The 19,238-nt window shown below is 40.9% G+C and overlaps 2 protein-coding genes and 1 non-coding gene across 3 annotated transcripts; 1 reads left to right on the top strand and 2 right to left on the bottom strand.

Annotated features, from left to right (window-relative positions):
• Positions 1-781: 781 nt before the first annotated feature.
• On the bottom strand, positions 782-6,211 carry LOC117475485 (ras-related protein rab7). The gene is made up of 6 exons (XM_034121711.1): positions 5,892-6,211; positions 4,083-4,145; positions 3,805-3,931; positions 2,439-2,657; positions 1,529-1,657; positions 782-1,429 (listed from the first exon to the last, which is right to left on the bottom strand). The coding sequence occupies exons 2-6, from the start codon at positions 4,133-4,135 to the stop codon at positions 1,334-1,336; spliced, it is 624 nt and encodes a 207-aa protein (XP_033977602.1). The 5' UTR covers positions 4,136-4,145; positions 5,892-6,211; the 3' UTR covers positions 782-1,333.
• A 2,433-nt stretch (positions 6,212-8,644) lies between these two features.
• trnaf-gaa lies at positions 8,645-8,717 on the bottom strand. The gene has a single exon. It is a non-coding gene; the product is annotated as a tRNA-Phe (tRNA).
• Positions 8,718-9,129: 412 nt separating this feature from the next.
• On the top strand, positions 9,130-15,364 carry rpn1 (ribophorin I). Its single transcript, XM_034121695.1, has 10 exons — positions 9,130-9,483; positions 10,152-10,216; positions 10,543-10,849; positions 10,932-11,141; positions 12,252-12,444; positions 12,542-12,641; positions 12,726-12,864; positions 13,760-13,879; positions 14,041-14,286; positions 14,381-15,364. The coding sequence occupies exons 1-10, from the start codon at positions 9,241-9,243 to the stop codon at positions 14,561-14,563; spliced, it is 1,806 nt and encodes a 601-aa protein (XP_033977586.1). The 5' UTR covers positions 9,130-9,240; the 3' UTR covers positions 14,564-15,364.
• Positions 15,365-19,238: the final 3,874 nt, after the last annotated feature.

The raw sequence follows: 19,238 nt of genomic DNA, 5'->3' as shown, positions 1-19,238 counted from the left end.
TATAATAATGATGAATGCCAATACTCCCCCCACCCGACATTTGTTTTCTTCTTTCAAAGTTACAGTATGTATGCTATCTTGTAATCTATAATGCATTTCAAAGTTTTAACATAATATGAACAGACAGTTAAAGATCTGATCGGTTAAAAGAAATGTCAAGCACTTAAATCGTTGGCCAACGAGCGACTGGCAGAGTCGGATATGGAGATTTACAACACCACGCTTTGCCCCCCCCCACACAATGATTGAGAGGTTTGCAAATATGCAAAGTCTTGCAATAGTTGACAGTAAAAAGAAACTAATAGCATCAGTTATGAATGGTGATGAGAAAGACCTCTCTGCTCAGGTAGAATGACATGCTGTCTTCATTTGGTTCATTCCCACGTCAAATGTACCAAAAACAATCGGGTATGAGATGCACCTTCACTTCCTCCAGTGGATAAACAGCGTGTTAGGAGCCCAGTCACACAAATGTCCTCAACCTGAGCTACAAATGCGTTTAGTGTGGCTCCAAAAATGAGATGTCTTCAGTAATTGTGGATTACAGCAAAGTGCAAAAAGAAAAATCTGTATTCTGTACACACGGACCAATCACGGAGCTGGATTTCTAATTCTGTGCCAATTAACCAGCAGACAGCATATGAGTGTGACCCACCTTCACACATTCTGATCCTTCACTACCAACTGATTTCTTTATAGATTGCATGAGGTAAAGTGAAACCATGGTAACAAGTGTTTTCTTTTTTAAAGTTAAACAAAATTAAGCCACAACACAAATGAGTAAAATGGGGGAGCAGTGTTTTCCTCTATTCATGCAGCAGTGAAAGTAGAAAAAACTGTTTAAGAAACTGATGAAAAAAAAACAAGAACTAAACATTAGTTTTCTAATTTTACTCATCAACACAAATATGTAGATATAATGCTTCGATTGACCAAATAAAAGCAGTTAGAACCAAAACTGGGCGTGAAAGCAGCGATATACATGGAACCGAAAATGAGGTTACCCCGAACCACCACCACCATGGAAAAGTACATGGGGGGAAAACTGGGAAGTAATAAGCATCATACAAGTAAACTCCATGATGTTTCCTCAGGGTGTTCTTTGGGCTAGGAGACTGATATTTTATAGAAAATGTGTGTTTTGTATACATAAGGAGGTGAATGCAGCATGTCTGTGTGTGTAGTATACTCAATGAGTGGGATGCTGCTTGTTTGTTGGGCATTAGGGTTAAACACAGTGGCCCATGGGATAAGGGATATATAGACAAGGCAAGACAGGGCAGTGAGGGCGGAGACGACCCCCCCCCCAAACCCCTGGAGATCTTCAGAGTCCTCAGCAGCTGCAGGTCTCCGCTGACGGCTTGGCTCGCTCGTTCCTGTCCAGCTTTATCGGCTCGGGGAACTCGTTGTACAACTCCACTTCGGTCTCCTGAAATCAGACGATGTAGATGCATCTTTCACGCAAATCCATGCTAAAAAATATGATTCCTTATACATTCAATAAGTGTTTCGTGCAGGCCTACGTTACCTGTTTAAGGGCGTTGCGTGCAATAGTCTGGAAGGCTTGCTCCACGTTGATCGCTTCCTTGGCGCTTGTTTCAAAATATGGGATGTTGTTCTTGCTTTGACACCACGCCTGTGCTCGCTTGGTGGTTACCTGAAACACAAAGGAAGTGATGTCATACTGAGAAACAGGGGTCTTGAGATAAATACCAGAGAATACCATAATATTGATATTATGTTAGTAATTTGGTAATATCATGTAAATAATCTAGTGCTTCCATTCTCTACTTTATTGCTTATATGTTCATTTACCCTCTAATGCTGCTTTATTACAATACTGTTTTTACCATGGATCTGTTGTTATTTAATTTTATGAACATGTGCTTGCCTCTCAACTTAATACATTAGTCTACTCAAAATGCACAATAAACAAAGTAAAAGACACGTTTGCATTGTTATTTCCTTCTAGATAGTAGGCTATTTTAAGAACCAATTTTAAAAAGGTCTCAAAAAGTACAAACCATAACTGTACTAACTTCAATTTTCTTGGAGCCCCCCCCATAAACAACACCGCTGGAAAATATAACTATGATGTGACTTTTTGTTCTTGCTCTGTCTGCCTTTTCCAACACCCCCAACCACAAATCAGTGTAATAATACATTTGCCAAATGAACACAAAATACCCTGATTTTAGATGGAATACATTTCAATTGGTGGCATTATTACATTTTCTATTGATATCATGATAATATTGTTACTGTAAATACTTTTGGCCACAACAATTGTTAAAATAGTGAAAATGTAATATAAAAAGACTGAAAATAATGACACGCTTAATCCAGGCTATTCCAAAACTCAGAAATAACCACTCACAACTGTTGATTTACACAAAAAAGGACATAAGGACACCTTAAATGAGATTATCTGGACCCACCTGTCTGTTCTCCAAGTCGATCTTGTTGCCCAGCACCACGAAGGGGAAGTTCTCGGGGTCTCGGGGGCTGGCCTGGATCAGGAACTCGTCCCTCCAGCTGTCCAGGGTCTTGAAGGTGTTCGGTGCCGTGACGTCGAACACCAGGACGCAGCAGTCGGCTCCGCGGTAAAACGCTACGCCTAAAGACTGGAACCTCTCCTGACCGGCTGTGTCCCAAATCTGAGGAACAGAAAAAGAAGACGCGGTGTTTACATGCACAAAATAATCAGATTACTGCAAATAAGGAGATTAAGGTAATACTCTGGCTGCAGTGCTAACGATGTTCAGGTTAACCAGATCTACCTAATTACATACACTGTAAAGAGACTGAGTAAATAAAGGCACTTTGATTGCGTTTCTGCCATAATTCTGTTTAGGTAGTAGGTTCATTTTCACTCTGTGGTGCATGTGTTGAACCCAAATACTGAAAGAATAAATGTCATTTTTTAACTTAATTCGGAACCCTAACTCAACTTGCCAAGAGTCTAAACCAGGAAGTATTGTCATAAATACTCCGAAATGAAATACCTTTCTACAGGGTTCATACGCTTTTTCACCAATGATTTTCAATTACTTTTCCATGACCTTTACCTAATTTTCCATGACCAAAGAAATTACTCTTTCTCAGCGGTATCACTGAAAATGGTTTATTTTAACATGGAACAGGAAAATAAGGTCTGAAACATGTTGTGCCTATCTAAAACAAATCAAATAGTAGGGTTACTAGCTTCTACACGCTAAAGCAACTAAAATCTCTCACCAGCAAAACACCTCGACAGTTAAATGCCATTTTACGTTTCATTACTATACGATACAGTATGTATTATCATTATAGTATTACTATTTCGGCGATTAGATAAAATATAAATTATATTTGATGCAACTTTAGTTACATTTCCATGACCTTTCCAAAACTTTGGGAAAAATATTGTTTTCCATAACTTTTCCAGGGCCTGGAATTAGCATTTTGAATTTCCATGACTTTTCCAGGTTTTTAATGACCGTAAGAACCCTGTTTCTAATTACTTCAAAGAAACATTTACATTATAGATTCTTTGGATTGATTTCTCTGGGTTTAACTAAATACGACTGTTACAAAATGATTGTGGTAATGAAAATACACAAAAAGTTGAAGCCTTGTGGTTTCTTTTAACTATTCATGAAATGCTTTTGACAGTTGTAGAACGAAATAATGCCTTTACTCTGGTACACATTAAAACCCTTGGCAGACCATTGTTGCATTTAGTGCTTGTTTAAGACATGTACATTGTGTTTCAATGAAAGATAGGGTAGCATGGCCTTTTTGTGAAGATGATTTTCAAAGTACCTGCATTGTGACGAGTCTGTCATCCACCATGACTTCTTTCGTCAGGAAATCAGCGCCTATTGTGGCTTTGTACTGGTTACTGAACTTCTTATTCACATACTGGTTCATCAACGAGGTCTTCCCAACTCTAGGAGGAAACAAATAAATCACAGGACAACATTCAGAGACTGTGATGAAGCCACTGAGGTGCATTGATTCATGGTGCACACAAAATCATTATAGGAATAGATTAAATCCCCTAATGAAGTGCTTCGATGCTAAGGCTCAACGACACTCACCCGGAGTCTCCGAGGATGATGACTTTGAGTAGAACCTTCTTCCTTGACGTCATTGTGCCACAGCTGTAAAAAAAAAAGTAGAGAAGATGGGAGAATACAAATCCTCTAGTAAAAGCAGGGCAACATTGGAAGTGCTCAAACAAGACGGATACAGCGATGCCTGAGTGATGACTCTTTAGTTATGGGCCAACAGCTTTGACTGAAAGATGATAACATGTGTGTGATCTCGAAATGAATGTCAAAGAAATGGGCCTGTTCTAGGAATGAAACCAACTGCAGTGACTCCTACAGTCCAGTTTCCTTTACTTCACAAAGAAAAATACAGCAATTGGTGTAAAACAATAAGCTGCAACACAATGTACCAAGAGGCTCTAAATACAGGCTCTCAAAACAATTGAAAACGCACAATTCACTATATTTGTTTTTTTTACCCACAGTTATTTGAACAATGCCCCGTGCTCAGGATGTTGATGAAATAAACTATTTTGAGCACAAACGCTAGCTGTAATTGTTATACTGTAAAGTGTAGATTTGGTGTTATATATTTTCACAAACCATTCAATGGATTAAAAAAAAAAAAGTATAATCTTGTTCCCAAGATTAAATGTGCAGCTTTTTAAAGCTAAAATAGAAGAAAAAAAAAATCAAAACCACATTTACTCGAAACACACTGAATGAAGGCATGGATCGTATCATCACATGTCTATACTGAATTGCTTCATGAGGACTTCCCAACTGAGACCTGTTATTGTCAAACCAGATGAGCAGGTATTGATGCAATCTTCCTTCCCCGATTGACTCATCTTTATTTCCAAGATCCTTAATAAACATCTTTAAATTCATCCTAACTAAATGTGCCAGTGTGTTTTTACAAGAGAAGCCGAAATGTGTCTTCTTAAATTAAAAAGACACAAACCATATATTCCTGTTAACTAATGATATTCAGAGGTACTGGTTGCTTTTGCACTAAATCTCTTTTATGTGCCTGCTCAAGACATCACCAAGCCTTTCTGATTTTGACTGAGTGTGCTGCATTGTAATAATAAACCACCTCGTACAGCTGTATGAGCAAAGTCCAAACTGTATTACCGATGGGCTTTAAATCATAATTCCCTTCTGTTAGACCCTGGAGAAAGCATTATGGAAGAAAATAACAGTAATAGGGTTTCTCTACACAACACTCAACCACTAATGTGTATCAAAAAGCAGCGTCTTGAATCCACATCAGTGCTATTATGAGGCAAAGCTAGCATAGAGCTATCGCTGCGGGCGGCTCATAATCTGCACCCCATGACACTGTGTCAGGGACTGATCACATGGTTTTAAAACACAGGACTAACGGAACCATGACTTGGCAAGCATGATTAGCACAGCAAATGCTGTAGTTTAAGACAAAACACACCGGTGTAATCCATAGGTATGATCAGTCAATATATACACTTTTCTGGTAGTATATATTTCTACTTAATAAACAGACTTCATATTTTAAATTGTAACCATTAAAACATCAAACAAACATGTTGGAGATCAAATGCCAGATAGCTAGTTAAGCATATGGAAGAACATTATGAAACATGGGTAGGTGAATAGTATTGTTATTAAATAAAGACTCTTTACAAATCAACTAAATACTAATTTTCATACCGTGTCAGCTAACAATTACCACATCGGTGACACTTCTTGATTTAAGCTAACGTTTAGTGAGCTAAGCAAGGATTTTACCAAATGTGAAACTAAGTTGACGACAGCTATATCGTTATTGTGTATATTGTTAGTAAAAAACAAGTACCACAGACAACTCAAACCAACCTGGGCGATGATCCTGCGGTAGAAAAGATCAAAAGTGGGACTTTTCTTCTGCCTCAGTTGGGAGCGCTAGCTAGGCTAACAGGCTAACAGATCCTGTAAACCGTCAGAAAACAACACTTTTTAGCGCATCGACAGCTCAATATTCTCCGATAGCGAGCCTCGCAGCTAAGCCTGCTTATCAAAGTCGACACTGCCACTGCCGATATATCCCTCCCTTCGTGTAACAGAAGCGATTTGGTACAATGGTCGGTTTCGTTCCCGTTGACGCTTTGCTTTCCCCTGTCAAGCTAACCGTGCTAACTGCTAGCTGAGCTCTGCTCACTTCCTCCAAAACAAGCTCTGTCGGGAGGGCTGACGTCACGCCATGGACACGCCTTGTTGCACAGGAGAAGTCTCAACAACACTTGACTCAAGATTTAAACATTCAACGGTTTTATCTCATAATAATAATATTAATAATAATACATTATTATTTATATAGTGCTTTTCCTGGTGCTCAAATCGGTTAGCATCGTAGCTACAGTGAAGGTATGGCAATTAAAATCCCAGTCTTCTTCAAAAAGGCAACATATAAGACATAAAACAATAAAAATAGTGCAAAAAGAAACAGAATAGAAGTAAAATAATGCAAGAGAATGTTGCAAGTGACCAATGTGAAAGTAATGCTGGAGAGGTGAACTAAATACATGTAAAATAGAATCAGATGAGCTAAAAACAACATCTGTACTCAAACAATATTAATTATTATTTAATTATTCATTGTTTATGTATTGATATCATTTTTTTATTTAATCATTGTATTTTTAATTGTCTTTATAATTTTTTTAATAGCATTTATGTACTCTGTACTCTGTCACCCACACACGCCATCTTGCCTCCCACCACACTTCACTTTGCCATGCTGGGAGGCGAATCACCAACCCTCTGGTTGATAGGCATCCATTTACCCCTTCAGCCAAAGACACCAGTACATATTATTCCAGTCAAATTTTACAGGATTGGCATCTACCTTTATTAGGGTTACAAGGCGACACAGAGATATTGTTAAAGAACATTTGTTTGAACTCATCGCCAGAAGTAACCATCAATTTTTCACATCTGTTCCGGAAAAACCCAAGGCTACCAGGACGTGTGGAGCAGGGTTTCCTGAATATGTCATTTAGAAAAAACTGACCCCCACATTGGTAGGTATCCATTTACTTCTTGTGCCAAATACACCCATGTATTTCATCAAAATGTTACAGACTGGGCTCATTCGTATATTAGGGGTAGAATGGGACTACCTGAATATGTCCGTTAGAAAAAACTGGAATCAAGCCTAAATATCTTTCTACCTTTTTCCGTTTTTTACACCGCAACTATACGTTTTTACAAGAGTTTGCGAGAGCAATTATTTTCTAAAGAACTTGCAAGAGTTCCTCCCCGGCAGCTCGGTGAGGTAAAATAACAAAACAATAGAGCATGCTCGGAGTTGGTTGGAAGACATCCATTTACCCCCTTGAGCCCCACACATATTGCATTAACATCTTACTATTACCTTACATTATAACATTATCTTAAATTAAAAGCTTATACCTTCGAGCTTTATAATCTGCTCAATGGTATTTTACCTTTTAAATAAATATCCGTTACAATGCAAAACATTTCTTTCATGACATTGTAACGATGGTACACTTTGACATGAGGAGGAGAGGGCTTGTCAGAGGAGATATTGTAAAAACATCTGTTGGAACTCATCACAGGAAGGGACAGTCCAATTTCTTACATCTGTTCGGAAAACACAAGTCTTCCAGGGCATCTGGAGTCAGGTTTCTTTAATATGTCCTTTAAAAACAATGGAATTAAGCCTCGGTACCTTTCCAACTTTACCAAACTTCAGGTTTTTTTTCCCATTAAAACAAAACCTCCATTCAAACAACAAAACGGTTATCTCGATTGGGACAGTCAGGCTATGACTTCATTATTTCTGAACAACAAGCAGTTATCATGTTGATTTATCCTAGTGTGTATTGTGCTGCTTGTTAAATGTGTGCGTTATCTCACTGCTATAGTGGAGAAGAGCTTCAAAATCAAAAATCTCAAACCTGTATAGAAATCCCATCCCTTTACTGAGTTTTAGGTAGTAGCAAAACCTTTAGCAACACCATTGTTGACGCTAATAAACATCTGGCTGTTGTTGAGGGCTCTGAAGAGAAGTGTACTTCTTGCGCCAAATACAACACAAATAAATCAAAGTTTATTTTAATAGCCCGATATCACAAATTGTACTTTTGTCTCAGGGGGCTTTAAGGTTTATACAGAACATGAATATGCTGGAAATTCCCGGTGCTGAAAGCTTTTGAAATATTTATTGAAGACAGAAGAGTAGCCATATGTGTTTCTCCTTACATTGTGTACAACTTGACACAAAGCTTCCAAATAAAAGGGGGACTGGTCTGAAGAAGTGAAATAAAATATTATAGCAACTCGAAGATATTGTTAAAGACATGTGCACAACTTCCAGAGCAACATTTGTTATAAATGTTGTCGTTTCCAAGGCTACCAAGCAGAACAACATTGTGTGAAACACGCAGAGTTTATTTATTCCTGTATTTATTTCCACATTTATTTATTTCTGTTTTTGTCACATTTACTTATTCATTTATTTATTCCTGTATTTATTCCCGTATTTATTTATGTATTCCTGTATTTATGCATTTATTCATACTTATGTCATGTTCCGTCTTCCACACAGAGACTAAAAGTCTGTTGCCTGCCGAAACCAGGGATCGAACCAGGGACCTTTAGATCTTCAGTCTAACGCTCTCCCAACTGAGCTATTTCGGCTTCATGTTGGGTCAAGTGGTGTGGTCAGACTAGTCAAACACAATGTGTCACAAACAAACCATATATAAAATAAAAACCCATTCGGTCAAACCGGTCAAACGCAACGAAATTCGGTGTTTTTGATTTGTTGATATTAAACTGGACTGCTGTCATCATCAACAGGCAAAGTAACTAACATTAATATTTCAGTTGGAATGGTCGGACAGTAGAAAAGGACAACAATGAGAGGTAAACCTTTTATTTTGTCATCTTAAAAAGCAGGTTTTGGTTTTATCCATAGACTGTATATATAAAGGTTTTATCTTAAAAACGTTGTTTTCCTGTTAGATTTCACAATCGGGTCCGACGCAAGGCGCGTTGTGAACGTGCAGCACGCACCGCGACGTCATGACGTTGGTCCGAATGTAGCGTCATCCTTTCTGATGTAGAGCGGCACGGCGGCCTTTCTTTGCTGCTCTACATATCCCTCCGTCTCTGTCTGCACTTATTATTCCCGGTATTTCAGTTCTGAATTTCTCCAAACATGGCTCGAAAGACGCCGGTTCTCGCAGCGTGCCTGCTGCTGCTTCTGGCCGCTGTGGGCTCGGAGGTTTCTGCTGACGGGTTGGTTTACGAGGACGTGAAAAGAACCGTGGACCTGAGCACTCATCTGGCTAAGATCACGGCGGAGATCGTGCTGTCCAACCAGGGACCCTCCGCCGCTCATAACTTCATATTAGCGATAGAGGCTGAACTAGTCCCGAACCTGGCGTACATCGGAGCTTCGGTGAGCCTAAAACACCAGTGAATCTTAAGTAACGCTAACACCTCTGCCTGTAACCGGCTAGCTAGCTTTAGCATGTTAGCAATCTCATAGTAGACTACAAAATGCTTGCCTGTGCAAAGTCTTGCTGCTCTCAAATGATGCATTTGCTTCTCATTTGGCTGCAGCAATACTGTAAATAGCAAGCTAGCATATTTTACAATGTGCATGCATTCAATCACAGCTACTAGCTAATCAGGCTTGTGTGATTCAGTGAGGGGAGTCACGTTATAGGAAGTCAGTTAGCTACTATTTCAGCATGTAATATTATATTGATTAGTGCACACTTTGGGGATCAGATGATTTGCAGTGCGCCATAATGTAACAAACAGCTCAATTTATATTAGATTCATTCATTTTGAATGACTAGGGATGTTAACTTCCGCAGGCTGCACGCTCTGTCAGTGGCTGAGCGACACGTATGAGCTGGGCAGATCGCTTCCGTGTGTGACTGCGCAGGCCGGACCCCTTTCATTATGTATTAAACTGTATCAATGCTCTGTTTGAGACAATAAACTCACATGGTACATTTATTTTAAAGTAACGAATTCCAATATTGATTGCTCATAAATGTATTTCGCTTGAAAGTGTTTTTTAAATAATGTATGCTCAAACCACCATGTTTCCTACAGGTAAAGGGTGATGAGGAGGATGATGGCACACTTGAACTCCAACAGACAACAATTCAGGGCCAAAGGTAAGAGAGTGGATTCTTACATTGTCTAAATAGATTCTGAGAACAGCCAGTAACACAATATAAGAGATTTTGGCAGCATTTTGCTATGTATAATGTAAAGCAATAAAACTCCATATCCAAAAAATAAATTCCTTAAAACAAGACTGCCTTTTTTAGTTCCTGAGAGGCTGATATAAGATAGATAGAAAGATACATAGATATTTTATTCATCCTAAATTGGGAAATTCTTTTGTGACAGCAGTAATAATCCACCAGCAGCAGAATTTAAATCATTATGCAAATGTGCCTTACCCATGCTCCTCTCTGTCTCATCCTTTTCCACACAGTGGGGCTTTCTACAAAGTGCAGCTGCCCTCCAGCTTGGCACCGGGGGCTCAGCTGAAAGCAAAGTTGGAGATGACCTTCAGCCACGTACTGCAGCCCTTCCCCACTCAGATCACCCAGGCCGAGCGCCAGCTGGTGGTCTTCCAGGGGAACCACTACATGTACTCCCCTTACCCCATCCGCAGCCAGACCACACGCGTCCGCCTGGCCTCCAAAACTGTGGAGTCCTACTCCAAGCTGGGTAACCCGAGCAAGAACGACGAGATCATCGAGTACGGACCTTTCCGTGATGTGGCTCCGTTCAGCGAGGTACAGCTCGGACCACATTCGACAAACTTCCGGTGAAACTGCGAGAAAGTTGGCTGAAATGCTCTGTGTTTTGTGTGTTCAGGATACATTGAAGATCCATTACGAGAACAACTCGCCCTTCCTCACCATCAGCAACATCGTCCGCACCATCGAGGTCTCTCACTGGGGTAACATCGCTGTGGAGGAGACTATCAACCTGAGGCACACAGGGGCCGTCCTGAAGGGGCCCTTCTCACGCTACGACTATCAGCGCCAATCAGACAGCGGCATCTCATCTGTCAAATCCTTTAAGGTATTGTATTAAACGTTAACTGCATCCACTTCCCATGTTTTTACTGTCACGATGATGTAGGCCTGTCGCGATAAGCAATTAATTGACTTATCGTACGATAATTCAAAATGAACTCGATAACTTTTCTGAGCTCGATAAATTGCCGTTTACATGGGTGTTTGTTTACATAAGGATGTGACCAGCATTTTAGCCAGGCGCGCTGTCTGCCGGCCAGGCGCGCCGTGAGGGGCGGGGTTCACACACAGCCAGGACAGGACACTCGGCGTGCAGCAGTGTAGCAGTCAAATGAATAATATAGAGACCAGCAGGAGACAACGTGTGACTTACTCGAGGGGAATTTGAAGTTAAATGGAATTGGTTGCGAAACCTAACTCCATCTCCAGTGTGGGAATATTTTGGATTTAAGCCAAATCAACGAGGCGAACGTACGGACTTGAATGAGCCGGGCGATGTGTCGCATGTGTTTTTCAAAAAGTAGCAACAAAAGGTAGCAATACGACCAACCTTAAACTGCTCCTGAAACACAACCACCCCATTCCGTTTTCCCAGCTGGGAGCAAACACGGCAGCTGGAGATGGAGAGCCCCCACCTTTCCCGACAGTTTGCAATCAAAGATGCATTTGCCCGACAATGCAAACATGTTGGTGTTCCTTGCTCGAAATCTTTGATTGATACAGATTTGGATATGGCCTTTTGATGTTTTTTTTGCTTGCGAGACAATGTGTGCTCATATTTATTTATTTATTTATTTATTTATTTATTTATTTGTATGCATATATTTTTTTATATTTAATTTATTGTTTTGGTTGCGTGTGATTTAATTTTTTTATAATTTAATTCATTTGTTTATTTATTATATATAATTTATATATTTGAATATTATTTCACATTTCATTTGCAATGTTGAATGTTCAATACAAAGTTCTGTTTGTAAGGATGTACTTGAATTATTATTATATATTATTATGTCAGTGGTCTAAAATGGTCTTACAACGGTGCCGACAATATTATCGTTTATCGCAATAATTTCCGGGAAAATGTATCTTCCAACAAAATTAATTATCGTGACTGGCCTACGATGATGATGACTGTATACTTTCTCCTCAACAGACTATCCTCCCTGCATCGGCCCAGGACGTCTACTACAGAGACGAGATTGGAAACATCTCTACCTCCCATCTGCAGGTTCTGGATGACTCTGTGGAGGTGGAGGTCCGGCCTCGCTTCCCCTTGTTCGGCGGCTGGAAGACCCACTACATGATTGGCTACAATCTGCCCAGCTACGAGTACCTCTACACCCTGGGTGGGTTGACTTATGATAACCGCAAGAGGAGTTTAACACTGAAAAGGGGAATATCCCAGGGTGTGTTGCTTATGTCTCGAATGCTTTTCTGTTTCAGGTGACCAGTATTCTCTGAAGATGAGACTAGTTGACCATGTGTATGATGACCAGGTGATTGACTTCCTCACTGTGAAAATCATCCTCCCAGAGGGGGCCAGGTTAGTGTTTGAAAGCAAATCCACAGCATGTTTAGTACAAATCTCTGCAGTATGTGATGCTGATTTCTGGTATTTTCCTTACAGAAACATCCAAATGGATACACCCTACAAAATTGATCGCAAGCCAAACCAGCTGCATTATACATATCTGGATACCTTTGGCCGACCAGTGCTGGTGGCCAGCAAGAGCAACCTGGTGGAGCATCACATCCAGGACGTTATGGTAAGAAGAACCGTAGGAAATGATGGGAACTGTGCATTCTATATTGTATGCATATTCATCATTTATCGGCAGATTTGCAGAAGATTGCTTTGACTACTATATCATTATTTACAAGATTACATGCAGAACTGTAGGTCTTTTTAATTTGAGAAATGTTAACAAATAAATACAAAACTGACACACTAAATGTTTTAAAGTCATTGTGAAATACTTCAAATTGAAATGATTTCACAACTCGAGACACTCCCCTCCTCTGCCACTTCCTGGCAAGAAATATCTTATCAGCCGAGTTCACGTGTAAGAGTAGTATAAACTTAATACAAGAACAAATGTTTTTACATCAGTCCTTCCAGATTTGAGGAGGTTGTTGAATCTCTCAGCAAAATGATGTAGATAAACCAGTCCGGTTGCTTTGTGAAACAAGACTTGGGACCGCTTCTAAGAAAAGGCAAAGGACCATTATGACTTGTTTGTGGGTTCTAATGATTATCACAGTCTTTAGTGGCTGCTTAGTGCTGTAAATGTTATGAGTATTTGTATGGCTATACTGTACTTTCATAACACATTTTTCACAGAACTGCATCCTCAAAGGGTCTAGTTAGAAAAAAAGTGTTCAATTACAAATGTGTTACAGAAAATAGCATCCAATTCCATTTTTGGAAAGTCATTCATTGTTTTTGTCTACTAACTAATCAAAATACTTATTTAAGCATTAGATATTGGGTTATATAGCTCTCCTTTCAGGGCAGCCCCATGATTTATAGGTTAATACACCGACCATTGACCCTCATTTGACCTTATCTCACTACTATAACTATCTAGCAAAAGACATTTTGATGTACTCTGTGAAATTGTACTCTAACCTAGTTTAAAAACGGTCTCTTGTGATTTTCAGGTTCATTATAACTTCAACAGGATCCTGATGCTGCAGGAGCCTCTCCTGGTTGTAGGAGCCTTCTACATCCTCTTCTTCACTGTCATCATATATGTCCGCCTGGACTTCGCCATCACAAAGGTACAGCAGCGTTTACGTCTTTTTTTTTTTAGAAAGGAAGCCTGGTTTGTGCCGGCCTCATTTGAACCCTGATACCCTCCTCCTTTTGGCAGATATTCTGCATAATTCTGTCTACACTTATTGGCATCATGGTTTTAAATGTGTGTTGCTTGTTTGTCCAGGACCCTGCGGCTGAGGTGCGTATGAAGGTGGCCTCCATCACAGAGCAGGTTCTGACTCTGGTCAACAAGCGTCTGGGTCTGTACCGCCACATGGACGAGGTGGTGAACCGCTATAAGCAATCTCGAGACACGGGGACGCTAAATAGCGGGCGGAAAACCCTGGAGGCGGACCACCGCAACCTGACCAATGAGATCAGCTCCCTGCAGGCCCGCCTCAAAGCCGAGGGATCCGACTTGGCCGATAAGGTGGGTGATGTGTAATGAAAGCACAGATAAGTGAAATAATCTGAAAGTCATTACAAAGACGCTAATGTTCCCCACTCTGTTCTCCCCCCCTCAGGTCGGGGAGGTGCAGAAGCTGGACGGCCAGGTGAAGGAGCTGGTGTGCCGCTCCAGCCAGGAGGCGGAGCGTCTGGTGGCCGGGAAGGTGAAGAAGGAGGCTTACATCGAGAGCGAGAAGACGCTGAGCGGCAAGAGACAAGAGCTGGTCGGCCGCATCGACAGTCTGCTGGACGCCCTCTAAACTACTCCTGCCACACACACACACAAACAGACACACACACCATCCATGCGACAACACAAGACCGACTATTGTATGAATGAGAATTAAATGAAATGTGACACATTTGCTTACACATTTTTTGTACCATTCTTGAGACATGGACAATTAAAATCTGATCTTTTGGCAGTGACGGGTTTATCCAAAAATGTGTGCCTTGTGATAAACTTGAGGTCAGCTCTGCGTCACAAAATTTGGCTTTTTTTGTTTGTATTTCAGTTTGTTGAGCTACACTTAAACTCTGACATACTGCTCAGACTTGACACTTCATTTTCATGTTCGGATCTGGACTTTGTCTTTTTTTTCTGTATGTATGTATGGTTATGGGACTTTTTTTTTTTGGAAACTAATTGCAGAAGGGCCCAAGTATTTTCGTCCTCATGTCTTTACTCGCATAAGCCGTATTCAAAGATTGAACCATCTCTCGCTCTGAAGTATGAAAGTGAATTTTTTTTCCAATCGTATCTCTTTTGCACTTACAACTGTTTTCTACTCGCCCCGACTGACATTTATATTTGAACAAATCCGAAGCTCTAAATTTGTCTCATCCCACATGCTTGTTGTTAATGTCCCTCAGTCACATTTTCTACATTTTGTATTATTTTCTTTTTGTAAGTGATGTTTTTTTTTCCGACCATGAGATTAGTGAATACATGAGATTAGGTTTATGCGAGAAGAGACACGAGAGATGGGACACGGATGTTTGTGGAATGGGCGATGACATGAAAAGCTGTCAAATTTGAAATAAAGTTTTGAGAAACTCGGCATTTAGCATGTTTTTAAGACAACACACTGGGAAATGAAGATGGAAAATGGAGTTAACAGCTGTTGGATAGATCATCTAGGGATGCAGTCCCTTGGTAAATCAAAAGAGGGCGCACTTGTGTCAAGTACCAACAGCAGGCTTTTTCTCAAAGCTTTGATTCTCCCATTGAATACTTTGCAGACATGAAGATATCATCCAAAATAAGCTACAAATGAGTTTTTCCTTATGCCCCTTTTTTAAAAACTGGCAGGGGATTTCCAGCACATTGTTGCATTTCTCATTTCAGAGAAACCGCACCTATCAGCCTCTCCTCCCCAGTGAGCGGAGCAGCCGACCTGCCTCCATCCCAGAGGTCAGTCTGAGGTCATCGCTTTCCCTCTGAGTTCACCAGGGGTCCCGGCAGGTCACTTCCTGCTCCATAATAACAGTTGTGGTTCCCCTCACAATGATAATGTTAACATATTGTATGTGCCATACAATAATCATTCTGAAAATACACAGCAGGGGGAAAGCAAAGACAATGTCTGTTAGCGCTGATGCTCGGTGCTGCTGAAAGGCCACACAATAGCATTTTTGTTTGTGTGTTTGTTCTGAGTGCAGATTTGGAGCGCTGAGAGTTCAGAGAGTCGGCGAGTCTCATTCACGTCCACATCAGCACCGAGACTGAGGACAAACGCTGAGCTCACGTCTGCTCGGCCTCGATGCTATCAGGTCTGTGAGTTTCAGTGACGTGATTGAAGGATTCCTTTGGAGGTTGTTTTTGATTTGTGGATTTCAGAGGGTTTATAAACTGACACTCTGGCCTTAAAAATACTTTCTTTCAAATAAAGGACTGTGAATTCATCTTAGATGTCGTAACATACCCCAGCAGCAAGGATTTTGAGACCAGAGCCTCTATTGATCAAATCGTTAAACACATTTTAATTTTAATTGTAAATAGTTAAAAACTATTAATCAATAATTTTCTCAAAAACTCACAGTCTTAATTAATAAGTTCTGCTATTTTTCAATGACAAAATATTTTAACGATTTTACCACAAGTCGTTGACTAAATCAAATATGCAGACTCTCAGTTTTTTCTCCATTTTGTATCAAATTCAAGTGACATTTAAAGACATCACCTTGGACTTTGAGTCACTGGGATGATTATTTTTCAATATTTTCAAACATTTTATAGACCAAAAGATGAATCAATCAATATATAAAGTAACTTGCAGATAAGTTGGGTTTGTTGTTTGTTATCAGAATGAGAAAGCCTTTATTCCTCCTGCAGTGGGGAAAAAAGGATTGGTTGGTTTTTGTGTCAACTGCTATTGGCGATATTAAACAACAATATCACACATAACAATTTAAAATGGTAATACTGCTTTTCAGAGATTATAAACTAAGTAAGTAATGTGAAATATTTCCTGTATAAATTCTAAAAAACTATTCATATGCTCCTAATCTGGAAGTCGTAAAAACCATGAAGCTACATTTTTCTTGTTTCCTCAGCTGTTTGGTCGATTAGAGTTAATGAGCTGATTAGAAAAACACTGGTTTATCAGGTGTTACATTTTACTCCATTACGATTAGATGGTGTTACTGTCTTATTTATGTGAGACCAAATATAGTCCCTGCAGTTAGTTTTTATCTTTGTTTTATTGTTCTTACAACGTCTACACTCATTTCTTTCCTTTTAAAAAAAAATGATGTTTCTGTGGCATGATATTTTATTTCCTTTGGTAAAACCATAAAGCATTATGGTCTTAACGCAAACGTAGGCAGTGAAGTTGTTACTGTTTTGGCTTTGTAGGCCTCTGCCTCTTTGATTGGCCCTTCATTGACAGAGCACACACGTGATTAACCATGTTACCCTCCTTAAATACGAATATGTCTTAAATGTCTTCTTCACTTTTAACAAAGGGCATCATTTCGATTCCTAAGTATCTCTTTAGAGTTTTATTCATACGGGCACAGATTTTAAGTAAGAAGTAAGGGCTTTTAGGATCTGATGTCATAACTTTACCTTAAATAGGCTGCATTTGAGCCCCTCCATTTCATCAAAAATCACATTTTTGAATTTGCTGTAAGAATGATACTGTTAGGCTATTGGCTGCTTCATGAAAGGCCTCACTGAACACGGCTTTTGTCATCACACATTGGTTTCTTGAAGCATTTGCTCTCCCATTTGACTGTTATATCATCGGGTGGTGTTTGGATGATTGGCCTTTCAGTCTTTTCAGTTCCAGGCCTGTCCTCGGGCGCAGGATGTGATTACCGGTCGCAGAGGAGCTGCGGTTGATCTGTTAGCCTGAGCCGAGCAGAATACTGTTTAAACCGGAATTCATGTGCAGCACTGTATCCTGATGTGGCAAACCGTGTGTGTGAGGGTGTGTTTCAGGGGGTTTTATGCAGGGTGTTGGACTGCCTGGGTTGCCATGTGGTTGAGCTGTCATGGTCCCCCCCTTCAGATTATTATCTTCCTTTCCTGAAGTAAAAGATGCAGAGTGTGTTCTTTCTTTATCTGCCAGAAAAAAATAATGAATATGCAAAAAAATAAATAAATGTGGAGTCAAACTAGGTATCAGTTGAAGGGGGTAATCCTGCAGCCCCCGGGCCCCGTCACGTGGTGGTGATTGATTACATTGAGGGCTCACCTGCAGTACTCTCCCTCTTAATCTTTCTCGCTGTGAAACACACACACACAGACACACACTCACAAAGAGAGAGGCAGAAGTCACCAGTCAGGGAACAATATCCTGCTCAGAAGACCCTTCACAGCACACTCTCATAAATCACTGAGACAGAGCCACCACCCTCACTGTCAGCCAGTTATTATGCACACACACACACACACACACACGCACACGCACACGCACACACACACACACCGAGGGCCACGTTCCTCACGACATACATTCATTCAGTTCAGTCAATCCCAGCCATGTCGTCGAAAAGGCAGAAATCTGAACGTGCCCTGGAACACGCCTCACCTGCGCTGATTCCCTCTGGCTCTGCTTGAAACACACTTCCTCACAACAACAGCAGCTCCTGTGTCCCGCTCTGCCCTCTGCACCGGCCATTCCTCAGTGACAGGGGGCCGGGATGAGGGGATGAGAGGCTCTGAAGGGCGAGGTGAGGGATGGATGAAAGCCCCATAGCGGCGAAGGTCCCGGGGCCCTGCGTCCTGTGCAGGTGGCAGGTGTGATCAGGCCGGCTGCAGAAGCGTGAGGGCGAGGAAGAGGAGGACAATGAAGGCGTCTGTGGCCCCTCGTCGCAGCTGCAGCAGGCGGGGAGGAGCGGGGTTGACAGATAAGACGGTCGGACAGACGGAAAGATGGAGGAAGGGAAGGACAGGGCGGTAAGATGGAGATGGGACTTCAAACGGGGGATTGGGCCCTGGGTGCGGAGAGACGCATTCTTGTCTGGCATGGAGGAGGTGGGGACGGGAAAGATGGATGCCACAAAAAAAGGCAGAGCATCAAAGTCCACAGCTCCACTCCTCTAAAGCAGATGTTTACATCAGAACGCTGCTGCCCGAGTCCTCACTAACACTAAGTGGATCACATCACTCCAGTTCTGAGGTCTTTACACTGGCTTCCTGTCTGTCAGAGAATTGATTTCAAAATGCTGCTGCTGGTTTATAAAGCATTGAATGGTTTTGGCCCAAAATACATTTCTGATCTCCTGCTATCCATCCAGAACTCTGAGGTCTTCTGGGAGGGTCTGCTTTCTATCCCCAGAGTCAGAATTTACATGGAGTCCGGTTATTATGCTCCAAACATCTGGGACAAACTCCCAGAAACCTGCAGGTTCGCTGCAACTCTTACCTCTTTTATGGCTCAAGACTTTTCTTTTTGCTGCTGCTTTCAATGGAACTCTTCATATCTT

This window comes from Trematomus bernacchii, unplaced genomic scaffold (assembly GCF_902827165.1).
Source record: "Trematomus bernacchii unplaced genomic scaffold, fTreBer1.1, whole genome shotgun sequence".
In the NCBI taxonomy this organism is placed as follows: domain Eukaryota; kingdom Metazoa; phylum Chordata; class Actinopteri; order Perciformes; family Nototheniidae; genus Trematomus; species Trematomus bernacchii.
This window is presented reverse-complemented; position numbering and strand designations above follow the sequence as displayed.